At 34.5% G+C, this 15,318-nt stretch overlaps 1 protein-coding gene across 1 annotated transcript; it reads right to left on the reverse strand.

Annotated features, from left to right (window-relative positions):
• Positions 1–7,914: 7,914 nt before the first annotated feature.
• On the reverse strand, positions 7,915–11,781 carry LOC122011132 (E3 SUMO-protein ligase MMS21-like). Its single transcript, XM_042567559.1, has 4 exons — positions 11,638–11,781; positions 8,817–8,956; positions 8,118–8,206; positions 7,915–8,045 (listed from the first exon to the last, which is right to left on the reverse strand). Exons 1-4 carry the CDS (start codon positions 11,779–11,781, stop codon positions 7,915–7,917), a joined length of 504 nt encoding a protein of 167 aa, XP_042423493.1.
• Between the last annotated feature and the right edge of the window lie 3,537 nt (positions 11,782–15,318).

Below are 15,318 nucleotides of genomic sequence, written 5' to 3' on the forward strand. Positions count from 1 at the left end.
CCATAAGTGCATGGTTGTCGTCGAGTAATAAAAATATTAATCTCATAGGGATTGTTGAAAAAACACTAGTTGACTTTATAAGGTGAATTATCTAGACATTTGAAGATTGATTGAGGTCACAATCCCAAGAGAGAAAGTGAGATTGAGGGAGAGAAAGAGAGAGAAAGGAAGAGAGAGTTGAGAGAGAGGGAGCGGGCTAAGAGGGAGAGAAAGAAGCAAGTGGTCTTAGGAAGAAGATGGATTGGGGGAATGATTCTAGAATTTCAGTTTCATTATGAGGATAATTAATGTCTCTATGTATTGTTCATATCCTTACCTCTATGCTTATACTCGTATAGAGATTCTAACTAAAGTCTGGCATAACCCTGCACAGGTCACATAGTAGAGTTAATACTAGTTTTAACGCCATTTAGTAAAGAGGTAACTTAGAAAGTTTAGTTAAAGGGATACCCTCTATCACAGGACCCCCTCGGTCATACAACCCTAGATTACATAAGTCACTTCCTAACATTAATTTGAAAAAAAACTCCTAAAACTCTAATTAGCCTCTCTAGCAAAGGATTGGTGCCTATATCAAGGCCTCCAAAAAGTGGGATAATATCGATGCCCTTTGTCACTAATTAAGGGCACGGTTTATCCGATTGAATGAGTATCCTCTATCACTAAGGATCCCCCTGTTATCTAGTTGAGTCAACCTTAACATAGAGATAAATATCTCACATCTACATGCATTCACCACATACACATTTTGTCAAACATGTACAAGGCACAATACAAAGAGAACAAGTTATAAACACTTCATTGAACAAGGAAATAAGCAGATACATAGTTCATACACCAACATCATATCATAACTACTTCCTACATCCTAAGAATCAGAAAATCTACTCCATTGAGAAGGAAGAACAAATGAAAGACAAAAAAAAAAAATCATTCTTACAGTAAAAATTTGAGAATCCAGGAGAAGAGATGCTTAAGTTGTGTTGTCGATGTCATTGGAGTGTTTCCTTGCTCCAAAAGTAGACGGATGGTGTAGATTGGTGAAGATAGAGGCTCTAGAGTTTCCGCTAGAGGGGAAAACCCTTCCTAAAGGAAAGGGGTGGAGCCCTAAACCAAGGATCGGAAAAAAGGGAAGAAGGGCCCCATTTATAGGCGGAGTCGTGCCCTCTTATGTTCTCTGGCACATGACTATGCATGTAGTCGCGGCCGGGGTGTATGTGCCATAACCCAAGGCAAAATGGTCGTACCTCAAGACATGGCTAGGTCGTGGCATTCGCTGGATGGATGAGGCACGACCAGGTGAGATGGGAGGCATGGTCGTGCCTTTTGGCATGATTGGCCCGTGTGTTTAGCTAGAAGGAGAATCGTGCCTTGGGTAATCCTAGGCCATGTTGAAGCCTAGGAGTCTGGCATTGTTGGAGTGTATACTGAAAGCCTAAGTTTTTGTAAACATTTATGTTAAATAAAGAATCACATTTGGTCAATTTATCTACATTTGTTTGTAGTTGTTTAATTAATTTATATTGTACATAACATAGTATGTGGTGTCACATATAGAAGATGATGTTATCAGTACCTTATAAATTATAAACAGTAGCTCACGACCAAAATGGAAAGGAACAAACCATTGGGAGGTCGTAGTGTAATTAGGAATTAGTTTATCTTGACTATATAATTACACTAGTACACTTAGAGTGTATTGAGTAGGACAATTTGAGGTCGTTTCTTTTATACTGACTTTATAAAGAAACAAAGACCTCGGTTATTATGGAAGTGTGTGCTCTTAATCCTAATATAATAACAAGCACATATATTTGATATTTATTTCTTTAATTTATCAATGGGTGAGATTTAGTTCGATGAATCAATAAGCCTGATAAGTTGGGAAATGGTATCACTTATAGTGTGTGTTGTTGATTATAGAAGGAAACTGTGTCCTAGAGATACTAGGTTGATAATGTCCTCAAGAGGAGCTCATAAGGATTGTCATGTTAAACCCTGTAGGTGGACTTAGTCCTACATGACGATAAGGTTGAGTGGTACTACTCTTGGACTTAGATATTAATTAAATGAGTTGTCAGTAACTCACTTAATTAGTGGACATTCGATATCTTAAACACAGGGAGACTAACACACTCATAATAAGAAGGAGCCCAAAAATATAATTTGGGATTGGTGCGGTAGTTCAATAATAGTTCTCTAGTGGAATGAATTATTATTGATAAAATTAAGTTGTGTGTTCGGGGCGAACACGGGATGCTTAATTTTATCGGGAGACCAAAACCAATTCCTCCTCTCGGTCCCTATCGTAGCATCTTATTTATAGAGTACTATACCCACCTATACCCACCTTCTATACCCACCAATAGGGGGCCGGCCAAGCTAGCTTGGGAACCAAGCTAGGGCCGGCCTAGGTATAAAATTGGGTGGCCGGCCCTAGCTTGAACCCAAGCTAGTGGGGGCCGGCCAAATTAAATTAAAAAAGAAATTTAATTTTAATTTTTATTATGTGGAAGATATAATTTATTAAAGAGAATTAAAATTAAAATATCTCTCTTGTAAAAGATCTACAAAAGATTAAAGAAAGAAATTAGATTTCTTTCCTTATTTGTAGATTGGTGAGATATTTTATTTTCTCTTTAAAAATTATTCACATGTTGTAAAATTAAAATTATGGAAATTTCTTTTTATCAATCATGAAGAGATTTTTGAAGAGAAATTTTAATTAAGAAGTTTTAATTGTTGATTGAAACTTGTCCAATTTGATTTCATTGATGTGGCCGGCCATAAGATTTCAATTGGGGAAATTTTATTTTATTTTTCTCAATTAAATCCTGTCAAGGAAATTAAGGAAATTTTATTGTAATTAAATTTCCTAATTTGCCTAGGCCAAGGAATATAAAAGAAGGGGTGAGGGTGCCTTCATGAGATACAACCTCTATTATTTCTCTCCCTCTTTTGTTCCTTGGTGTGGCCGGCCATCCTTTCCCTCTCTTCCTCTTGTGGTGGCCGAACCCCTCTCTTTCCTTGGAGCTCTTGTGGTGGCCGGATACTACTTGGAGAAGAAGAAGAAGAAGGAGAGGAAGCGAGCATCTCTTGGAGCTTGGTTAGTGTTTTGATTTTCTTCCTTGGTGAAGCTTCTTTCTTTGTGGCCGAACCTAGCTAGGAGGAGAAGAAGGTGGTTGGTGGTTTCTCATCTCGGAAGATCGTTGCCCACACAATGTCCGAGGTTAGAAGAGGAATACGATAGAAGATCAAGAGGTCTTTCTAGAAGGTATAACTAGTAGTTTTTCCTTTTCCGCATCATACTAGTTATTTATGGAAATAATACCAAATACAAGAGGCTTACGTTCTAGTATTTCAAATATGGTTTTCGAAGTTGTGTTCTTTTGTTTTATTTTTCCTTGTGATTTGATTGTTCTTTTCGGTTAACCTAAAGTTATTTTAGGAAATTAAATATTAGCTTTCTATAAAAGGTTTTGTCTAGTCGGTGGTGGTTGCTCCCATATCCAAGAAGGCCATGTGCCTCGCCACGTCAGTACTGGGAACCGATTATGGAAATTAATATTTAATGGAATTAATAACTTAAGGTGATTTGGGTCGAACGTGTTAAGTTCCGCAGGAGACCCAAGTCAAAACCTAAAAGAACGAATAGATTAAGTTTTGGATCAAACGTGTTAAGTTCCGCAGGCGATCCAAAATTTAATTTAAAAGAACACATGGTAGCTAGGAAAAGGTTCAGACCTTTGTACAAATTTTTGTACAGTGGAACCTCTAGGTTTTCCGAGTAGCAACCAACAGGCATGGCTATAGCCCCAACTGCTGATTTTCTTCGGCACCCTACTCGCTCCATTTATACTCCATTTTCACTCCAAATTACGTTCTATCAATCAAAACAAACAAAGAGAAAATCTCCAAATAAATATAAGTATGGCAATATAATGAAATAGGTTGTCATAAATATAGATTATACTCATGAAATACAAGTAGATGTACTTTAAAGAATGGCTAGAAACATATATAATGTACGCATATCATACCCTCAGACTTAAACCTTTACTTGTCCTCAAGCAAAAACCTACAATCTATTCTCCTGTAGTTAAATAGTGTATTGTAATCTCTAATAAATCAATCTAATCCTATCAAATGATTTCACTGGTGAGCAAAATATAAAAGTTATTTGAGTACGACCTAACTAATAGTTTTTTGTGTTCAGTGCAATAATGTCCTAGAAACATATATAATATACGCATATCATACCCTCAGACTTAAACCTTTACTTGCCCTCAAGCAAAAACCTACAATCTAGACTCCTGTAGTTAATAGTGTATTGTAATCTCTAATAAATCAATCTAATCCTATCAAATGATTTCATTGGTGAGCAAAATATAAAAGTTATTTGAGTATGACCTAACTAATAGTTTTTTGTGTTCAGTGCAATAATGGCCTAGAAACATATATAACCTGAGCATATCATACCCTCAGACTTAAACTTTTGCTTGTTCTCAAGTAAAAAATCTATAATCTAGACTCCTATGGTTAAATAGTGCATTGTAATTTTTAACAAATTAGTCTAATCCTATTAAATGATTTCACTAGCAAGCAAAATATAAAACTTATTTGAGTACGACCTAAGTAATAATTCTTCATGTTCAGTGCAATAATGACCTAAAATTTTTAAGTTTCAATCCATAATTCTAGTCAAGTCATCATAAGACCATGTTCCTTATGCTCTCAGCGATAAACACTTACCTACCACACACTTGGTTCATATCTCTCAAACTACACAAGGTCTCAAAGGACTACTCAAAATTAAGAGAAATATAATATTTATTTCCCCATGAACCTAAATCAGTCTTAATGGGGTAAATTGTTAGTTTCTACTCACGATAACTATTTTATATCCCTTATTCAATTTTTTTTTTGTGCTTTAAAAGTGTAGCACTAACACCAATGCAAATATATAAATGAAAATGCAGGGATTTTAATTTTTCTAAGTGAGTTGTCATGATCTGAGATCATCCAATAACTAAAATGTAATTGAGAGGTCATCTTAGAAATATAAGTACTAGTCCAGTTTTATGAATCATGATTATTTTCAAAGTTATCTGCCATCAAAACTAGACAAAGTATATAGAGATCCTAAAACAAGGCCAATACTTAAACTCTTACAGTAAAAGCATTACTGACATCATGCTATCATAGATAGAAAAATATAGATCACTAAACACATTAGCACCATAACTCACAAAAAGAACCACATGAAATCAAAAATAAGTGTTCTAGTGTTTGTGCATAAAAAACAAACAATCATGATACGATATATGATGCAACTAGAAAAAAAATTATTATGCAAAAAGAAATATGATAAAAAAATAATCTAAAACACAACATATGCACATCCCCCAGACTTAAATCTTTCATTGTCCCAATGAAAATTAGAAATAGAGTATAGAGGAAATTTTGAAGTTAGAGAAGTTACCAAGTGACGAGCTCCAAATGGTTGAGACATTTATGTGCTTAAAAATACTTCTCTAATAATATTCATATTCCTCCACAACTTTAAATCCTATAAAAATAAGATTAGTTAAGAAAAAGTAAGTAGAGGGACTGGGTTATAAAGAAAGGAAAGAAACTAAAAACTTAAATGAAAACAAAAAAGAACTTTGGTTGCCTTCCAAGAAGTGCTTGTTTTAGGTCATTAACTCGACCCCTTATTTGGTTCACTTAAATCGTGATCTTGCCGGAGTAAGATACCTCCGAATTTTCTGGCTAATGACCAAAATGCAGAGGAGGCTTTTATCATGGGAACAATATTGTGAGGAATCGCTCCCTCCTTCTCCTTGAAGATTCTCTCTGGAGGTTGGAGAAGGTGCAGTTGAAGTATCCAGACCAAGATCGTCATCAACTCTACAATCCATCCGCTCTAACTCATGATGTAGTTGCATCTCTAAATTTGGACTTGATGCATTAACCTGAAGTAAGGATCGGAGAAACAAGATCTCTTGTTGCACCATAAGCTTGTTTATAACTTCTTGTAATATGGTCTTTATTTGACTAGGAACATGAGTTTCTGAGTCTTGGACTTCTCGCAAGTAAGTTGGCTCAATGTGTTGAAATTGACGTGGTCCATTTAGCGACAAGTTATCTTGAAATTCAAATGGACTCTGATTTATTTGAGAAGATTGCTCAACACCTTGTATGATTTTATAATTGAAATATTTATGATCCATCCAATCCTGATTATAGTGCTAAGGTGGGTCAGGAATATGTTGCTGCAGTTGCAACTACTCATATTGCTCAAAAGTGTGCTGAGGTTGAAAATTCTGAGTTCAATGATCTCCCCAGTTATAGATAGAAGTACAAGGAACTGAATCATATATCTCTTGATATTCAAGTTGAAATAAGTATTGAAGTTCCATTGTAGAGCTAACATCTTTTTAAAAGAAGTGACATAAAGGAGTTGGATGGGATGAGCTACCACAAACCTTGCAGATGTCATCAATTTGTTAGTGGAAGGGCTAGCATTTTTTTGGAAGAGGTGGCATATGACAGTTAGGTGGGTGGGTTAGACTACCACATACTCTATAGATGTTCACCATTTGCTCAGTATCCAAATTATAAGTTGAATTGAAGCCTCCAGGTTGCCAAGAATATGTATCCATAGCTAAAGAAAATTTTTTATCTCACCTAAAATAATAGAAATAGACTCATAAGATACAGGAAGTAGTCATAAAAGTACACATGGATATATAAGATATAGAATATCTTGAGTAACTCATATACTAATCAATTAATGTTAATCAAAATAGTCCCGGATAACAACGCCAAAAACTTGATGTGTACAATCCGTAACTGCACAGTTGTCGTCAAGTAATAAAAAAATTAATCCCACAAGGACTGCTGACTAAGCACTAGTTGACTTTACATGTTGAATTATCTAGACGTTCGAAGGTTGGTTGAGGTCACAAACACAATAGAGCAAGTGGCATTGAGAGAGAGAAAGTGAGAGAAAGGAAGGTTGGTTGGCTTATGGTATTCTGATACCACGTTGAGTTTTATGAGGGTTAGATTTAAATCATTTTGGATTTTCATTTGAAGCAACATTGTCTGCATTCTCCCCCCGCGGGTTATATAAATGTCTTCAAGGAACAAATTGAAGTTTGTTTGCGTTTTTCTATCCCTTTATTTTTTGTCGAAGTGAGCCAGTATTTTCAAATTCCCATTCAACAATTACTTCCCCAATCCATTCGTTTGCTGTGCGGAGCGGCCATTATATTCCTCCTACACTACAACAAAAACCCTCATAGACATCAATTTTCCACCGGTGTCTATTACATTTTCGACCGATGTCTATGAAGGCGATGTAAAAGGTTTGTCATTTTAGACATCGGGTTAAAACCGTTATAGTATCACTTAACAACACCGGTGTTCGAATCGGTTATTAACCGGTGTAGTATCACTTAACGACACCGTTTCATCAACGGTGTAAAACCGATGTAATATTATATGTTAATAACACCAGTTTTGGCAGCGGTGGAAAATCGATGTAATATCAATATTGTTTAACGACGCCGATCGATTTCCGAAATAGTGAAAAGCCGATATTATACAACATTTTAATAGTACAAAATTTAGTTAATATTATTATACATCGGTGTATCTAAACACACCAAGTAAATATCCATGTTACCAATACATAATATTATTCTTACAATATAAAAAGATAATAGATATTGTACACATCAAGTTTGTATCCACAAATTACACAAATATTCCTCTTACAACATCAAAAGATAATTAACTATGATGCCTAAATCGCATTGGCTGATGACAAATCGCCGACAGGGGCTAAATCACCTTGAAAAATTATATCAAGATTATAGTTGCAAGGAGCAGTGTTGCCATTTTCAGTCAACTTCTATAAAAATCTTCTACCATTGTTGAATTTATGTTTGTAGTTGATGCCAAACGCATTTCATCAATTTCTATTGTAAGCAAGGCGTCGCATACAACCCATCCAACTTGGAGAATTTTTGGGCAACCTGATAGGATGTAGCTGTAATGAGCAAAAAGATCAACAACGAAAGTTCAACTACAATAGATAGGGAACTTACCTGCAACTGGGCATCGAGGATGTGGTTTCTTTGTGCTTATGTAGTGGATTACTGGTTCCTTCTCATAAATATGCTTGCAGTCCATCCTGCTTGATGAAGAACAACAGATAGAAAGAACATAGTTTATGACTTTAATAATAATAATAACATACCTTTTGCTTGGAAAACAAAAAAATATGTGAAACAGACTAGTCATAAGCTTCTTCATCACTTGATAAATAAATATACATTAAGCATTGTTCAAGGAACATGAACAATTGAATCAACAGAATCTATTAAAAGTTTTTTTGAGTTGTTAGAATGAAATATAAGTAGAAAGCTATGGAATGTTGTCTACGGCATTAACATATCTCACATTGCATTCTACAAAGCACACAAATTCATAGTTCGCAACTAATCAAATAAGGACTCATGCCAAATTGAATATGGTTCAAGAAGGAACATGATTTCCAAGGAAACCAAGCTCTGCATTTTAAGAAAGAAATTCACTTAAAATAGTTGTTTTTAGTTAACTTGTGAACCGTTTAATATTTGTTCATTCACAAAGAAAAAAAATGGCTTTGTACATATGAAACAATCTCACTTGACCATTATGTTTTCATCTTTCATTACTAACAAACAAAAAATTAGGGAATTTTAATTTATATTGGATAAAAACATAACTACAAAACTTTGGTAAAGAGTGAAGCACTACTTTACCAGCGGACAGGATTTTGTAATTCTGTAACAGGCTTTCCTGTCAAAGGGCACTTCATATTTAATAGGTTATTCTGGGTACTGGTTATGACTATATCTTCTTGCTCCTCACCAGGCATTGGTTGACCAGCATGGTGAACATTCTGCAATAAATTATGTAATAATTTAACAATGTCACAATACTTTTCGACCAAATGCATGCTAAAATAAAATTGAATAATACATGTTCCTCTTGTCTGCATATCCTCACATCACTAATAAAGATGATATATACATGGCTCTTGAATAACAGAAACACACTAAAGAAAAGAGGATTTTTTTTCACAATTAAACATGCTTAATTCATACATAAAACTAAGAAATGACAAAAACCAAAATTCATAGACTAATTGGGAAATAGAGGAGAAAAAACTGAAAATAACTTAACCATAAACAATGAATGCAGAGGAAATACCATAAACATATGTAAGCAAAAAGTTATTATTCCAGTTTTAAAGTAAAAACTTATGGCATGCATTCAATCATATGAAAATAGGCAATGCAACCATGTAGTTTTTTCATATACCAAACTGAAAATATGATCACACACTCATAAAAGAACAGCAGGATAATAAACTTCACGCATATGGTGCAACGACAAGCATTAGTTTTAGTATTTTTTTATTATAGTCAGAAAATATGTTCTTCTCTTATGATTTGCTTAGCTATAATAGTCTTCACATTCCCTTTTGAGATGACCCATGATTTAATTTTCTACATGGAATTGGAACCATGGACAAAATTCTTTGGCATGAGGTTGACATGGTGTTACTGAGGGTACTAACTGAGTCAACAGCGAGCTAGTAAAATATCTCATTAACTTGAGAAATTTCATTTTGTCAAGACTCTTCCATAACACACTGATAACCATGATTTTACTATATTATTTTGATTCATTTATTCATGGTTTTGATGTTGGTTTCATAGTTTAAATCATGGTTACATTACATTTTTTGTGCATTGCATAGATTTTAGATTTAATTGCAAATCATATTATTTTTGGTGTTATTTGATGCTAATATTTAACTCTTATTTTGTAGGCATCAAAGGATCTTGGATTTGGATCTATTTGGACTGAAATTGGGCTCGGATCGGAATTTAAACGAGAAGATCAAGCTTTGGGTTGATTTGGGCCGTTCATCAAGAATAGGAGAGATCTGGACCATCCGTTGAAGATCTGGCCGATCCAACTTAATGGGAAGCAGATCTGAGCCATTTATGAATATCCAGAAGTTTTGATCCAGATCTGAGTTCATCCAGCCATTGATCCAGCCGAATAAATTTGGACCGTTCATTTAAGACTGGGTGGATCTGGGCCATCCAGTGATGATCTGATCGATCCGACCTACAGGAGAGTAGATCCAGACTCTAGATCAACATCAGCACCTTCGGATCATATTTTAGGCAAACTTTCACCGTTGATTTAGCTCCGAATTAATCATAGACGTCCGTTCAGATCCATATCTGATTTAAATCTGAGAAGCTACAGTGTTCTTCTTCGTTGATTCTCCTGTGCTTCGCGTCGCGGCGTTTCCAGTGAGATTCCGACCACCATCCTCTTCCAGATCTACTTCTCAGTGAGTCTCATTGGCGTTGGAGCTTCTATCTGTTGGCTTCCAAGTCTTGATCATCTGCACGCGCCGGCGAACATCTCTCCGGAGCTCAGATCTGATCGTGTGTCCTCTATTTCAGCCATCATCAGAGGAATTCTTCGGTGACAGTGGCTCGCCCTCCATCAGAGAGCATCGATTCAGAGGCTGCATACTTCAGATCTGCAGAATTTCGAGCTTGGCAGATTCATTCTTCACCAGCTTTTCCGGGAAGATTTTCTTCGGTGCAGGGGAATTTTGAATTGAGTTAAGTGTTTGAGAGCTTCTTCATTCATGTTCCTTCTGTGACGGCAAGGAAAGACTCATTAGAAGAGTAGATTTGAGTAGAGATGGTTTAGATTCAAATTCTGCAATTTATTATTTCTGCATATTTTTTTATTTCTTCAGATTTTGTCATCGGATTCCTTGTTTCTTTTAAATCTGAACTGAGTAGTTATAGCTTTGTCCCTTTAGATCACATTTCTGCAATTAAATTCTGTTTAACTTGTTTCTTTCAATTCTGAATTTGTTAATTACTGCTTTGTAAACCCCATTTCTGATTTCTAATTGAGATCCTGATTTTCTTTGAACTTCTAAATTCTAACCAGTAGTTAGCTGATAACTTAGCTTGAATTCTAGTTTTAATTCAATGTATCAATTCACAAGTTAGGGGTAGTTTTAATTCAAAAGCTTCAATGATGCTTGGATCCGAATTTGTTTGTGCTGTGAATGAATTTGATTGTAGATACTTAATTTGAGATGATGAATGTTACCTCTGTTTTGTGTGTACTTGAAAGGATGGAGTAGAATCATGTTTGAATGAGGTTGATCTTTCTTGTCTCTGCTCACACATTTATTTTGCTAGTAACCCTTGTCAAAAAAATACGACTTGGGACTCGTTGCTACAACACTTGTTTTAATTTTAATGAGTTTCAATCTTAATTAATTTGATGTGCCAAGTGACATGAAAATGGTAAACACCACACACCAATAAGCTTTCTTTAAACCCTTCCAGTTTCAACTATCTAATTAATTAAATATAAGGAAAAATGTACTCCAACAAAAAATATGGAAGATGCGAAAGCTATTTAAATGTTAAGCAAAAAATTGAATACCTTCAATCCATTTTTTCCAATAACATAATCGAGATCATCTGAAACAAGAAGTGACTCGAGTGTCTATGACTCAAGTCTGACCTTTACTTTTTCTGACAACTCATGCAACTTCTCCTGAGAAAACGAGAATGCTTCCCATGCCTCAAATTCATACTCTTTAATAAGTTCATTAAATCTACATTCATAGTTTTCCCATCCGATCCAATCAAGATGACAGTAGAGCATTTATATTCCTGGAGACCAAAATAGCAAAAAAGCTTATCGTAGCTTTTGTCATTGAAAGGAAATGCAAGCCAGGGCATGTTTTCTATGGCTTCATCGTAATAGGATTCGTCGTCTTCCAAGAACACTAGCACAACCTCAAAGCTCTCTCCAATTTCCTTGAGCTTCTTATAGATTTGTGCAAGTATTGGAGAGAACTCACTGCAACAATCCCTATTGCATGAGATGTACAAAACCACTATTTTTCCTTCGAGATTTGAAACAGAAACCTATATCAAAATCAGCATATATCAGTAAAAAAAATTAACTAATGCACAATAACTATAGACACAAGTGATTAAGCATTTAGTATATGTTGAGGCATTTAGTGTATCAGTTAACAGAAACTTTAAACATCTCAAACAACTACTGGTACATTTGAATCACCTTAGATCTATCATTTGTGATCAAGTAGTCACGGGAAGATGAAACTAAGATACTTCGAAGAGTTTGATCCTTCTTAGCATTCTCCACTTCCTCTCTCAATTTACTGATCTTTTTGACAGTAAATGGATAGGCCTCTGTACGACAAAAACTACTATTGGCATGTGAAATTGTGTTAGGGGCAAACTAGAATTGATACCACAAGTGACAGTAGCTAGCATTTACCACTCAAGAGAATCATGCAAACAAAAATGATAAAATCAAGTCAGGGTAGTGTTTGAGGAAATTCATCAAACACATTGCATGCATCAATCAATTAATACTTGCAATCAAGAGATCAAGAAGATGAAACTGTCGAAGATGAGGAAGGACTTCAGTAGCCTGTGATCATTTACCAAGAGATAAATCATTTTAGTTTAATTGTTTAATTTTTTTCTACTTAAATTTGCATACACTATAACAAAAACCTTCATAGACATCGGTTTTCCACCGATGTCTATTTCATTTTCGACCGATGTCTATGAAGCCGATGTTAAAAGTCTGTCATTTTAGACATCGGGTTAAAACCGGTGTAGTATCACTTAACGACACCGGTGTTCGAATCGGTTATTAACCGGTGTAGTATCACTTAACGACACCGTTTCATCAACGGTGTAAAACCGATGTAATATTGTATGTTAATAACACCAGTTTTGGCAGCGGTAAATGATCGATGTAATATTAGTTAATAACACCGGTTTTGCAGCGGTGGAAAACCGATGTAATATGTATATTTTTTAACAGCACAAATTTGATTTCCGAAACAATGAAAACCCGACAATAATAAAAAAAATACACAAATATTCATAAATTATACAAATATTCTTCATTCAACAATATCCATAAGATACACAAATATTCACAAATTATATAAATAATCTTCTTACAACAATATCCATAAAATACCCAAACATTCTTTTTACATCAAAAGCTAGCTAATAGATATCAAAATCAAGGTAGAACATTATTTTAATAACACATCAAGGTAGAACCGCACTTCAAATATAATCTAGCATGCATTCAGCCCACTCGAACAGCACTTCATCAATTTCAACTCTGGAGTACTTGAGATTTGTAAACTGTAAAAACACATAAATAATATATTAGTAAACCAAGACTAAAAATCATAGTTGAAAAAGTAGTAAGAGCACCAGGTAACAAGATGACTAATTGGAATGCTTAAAAAGAAAAACATTCATCATTTATCTCAACCACATCATATAGTGATAGATCTATCATTCCTGGGAACTTAATATAATCCAAACCAAAAATTTTAATCTAACTACATAAACAACAATTTAATCTTTCAAATTCAATTCATTAGTAGTCGACCCAAATGGCATAACTGTTTACCACTAAGAGTACATGAAAAGTAAATAAATTCACTTTTAGTTTGCAAATAATAAATTCACTTTTATCACTAAGAGTACATGGAAAGTAAATAAATTCCTCAGCAGCAATAAAGATGAGTAACATCAATTCATTTATATGATTTTCAATGAGATATATATATGCACCTTAGATGATAATTTATGCTTCAGAAGTGAAGCAACAGAGCATAAAGCAACAATAGTCAATAACCACACCGCATCGCCAATGTCATTCATGTAAAGATTCAGCCGTAGCAAGGACTTAGTTTTCTTAACAAACTCAGCGATGCTAAAGGCACCTTTGGGACCAATCTCATTGTTGCCAATATCTAGAAGTGTTATTTTTCCTAAACAAGAAGAAATATAGTTTTACATAATTGCTGAGAAGTAGTACAATCAATAAATACTGGAAAGCCAACAGATCTGATGAAGAAATTAAATCTGCAAGAAAGAACTGCATGGATAGAAAATCTAAGTGTGTGTAAGTCTTATTAGCTTAAGATGTATAGATTGAATTGCCTTATTCTCAACTAGTGCTCCAGCAAGACTTGCAAAACCCTATAAAATTTCACATGGAAATAAGGTGTAAGGAGTAAGGACACCAGAAACAAAGTGTAAAAGATCTAGGAATTTCATAAAAAAAACATGAAAGATTGCCCAAGAATAAGGTCATACAGAATATTCAATCATATTATTGTTAAGTTCCAGTATGATCTAGGAATTTTTTCCAGTTGAAGCATCCCACACCAATTCATCATGCAACGGAACCTGTTAAGAACATACAATTCTTCTTGTATAATCTTCTGACTGATCAATCACATGGTTTTACTCACTTTAATTGCCTTGTCAAAGCCGCAAGTGATGATCGAGAGAGTCTTCTTGGGATAGGAAAAGGCAATGTCATTAACACTGCCTATATGAGCATCAATTTGCAGAACAAGATGCTATCATCATCATCATAAATATGGTTGCCAAACACCATAACTATTAACTGACCTCCAAATGTTGTCGTAATTCTTCATTTAGATTAAAAGCATAGAATTGAGATGTAAATAACTTAGACATCAATTTTGACGAGCTGGTCTCAACATGCCATTGGCGATAAAATACTTACCAGATCCTTAACAAGTCAATGGAGAGCCTTTTAAATAATGGATTTGAACCATGCCATTTGACATCACGTTGCTTCCATGATTTGTGAGAAGGGTAAGGGTGCGCTTGTTTTATGGAAAGGAATATGAATGGTAATGAAAATGATTATGGTAAAAGATGAATATGTTCCGTTCCTGTTAAATCGTCCTAAGAATATGAATGGTAATAAAAATAAGAATAATAGAAGTGTGAAATGAGAATAGAAAGATTTTTATACCCCATTTTGCTAAGTAATCCCATATTTGGAAGATTGATTCTGCTGGATCCATCACTACTTACTCAAATCAAGCACCGTTATTCCATTTTTTTTTCCTATTGCTCTTTTCATACCATGCAACCAAGTACCTCTAAGTAAACACTATAAATGGGAGACTTTCCTTGTCCAATCAAAGTACATAATAGGAAGCAATTATGTAACAGTGACGAAGCTAGGCTATTGTATTTTTTACGACAAATTAAAATTTAGTTCAATTTAATTTATTATTATTATTATTTATTTTAATTATAATTTTAAAAACTATTTAAATGTTTTAGCTAATTATCAATGGAAATCAAC

The sequence above is a fragment of the Zingiber officinale genome, chromosome 8A, assembly GCF_018446385.1.
Source record: "Zingiber officinale cultivar Zhangliang chromosome 8A, Zo_v1.1, whole genome shotgun sequence".
In the NCBI taxonomy this organism is placed as follows: Eukaryota; Viridiplantae; Streptophyta; class Magnoliopsida; order Zingiberales; family Zingiberaceae; genus Zingiber; species Zingiber officinale.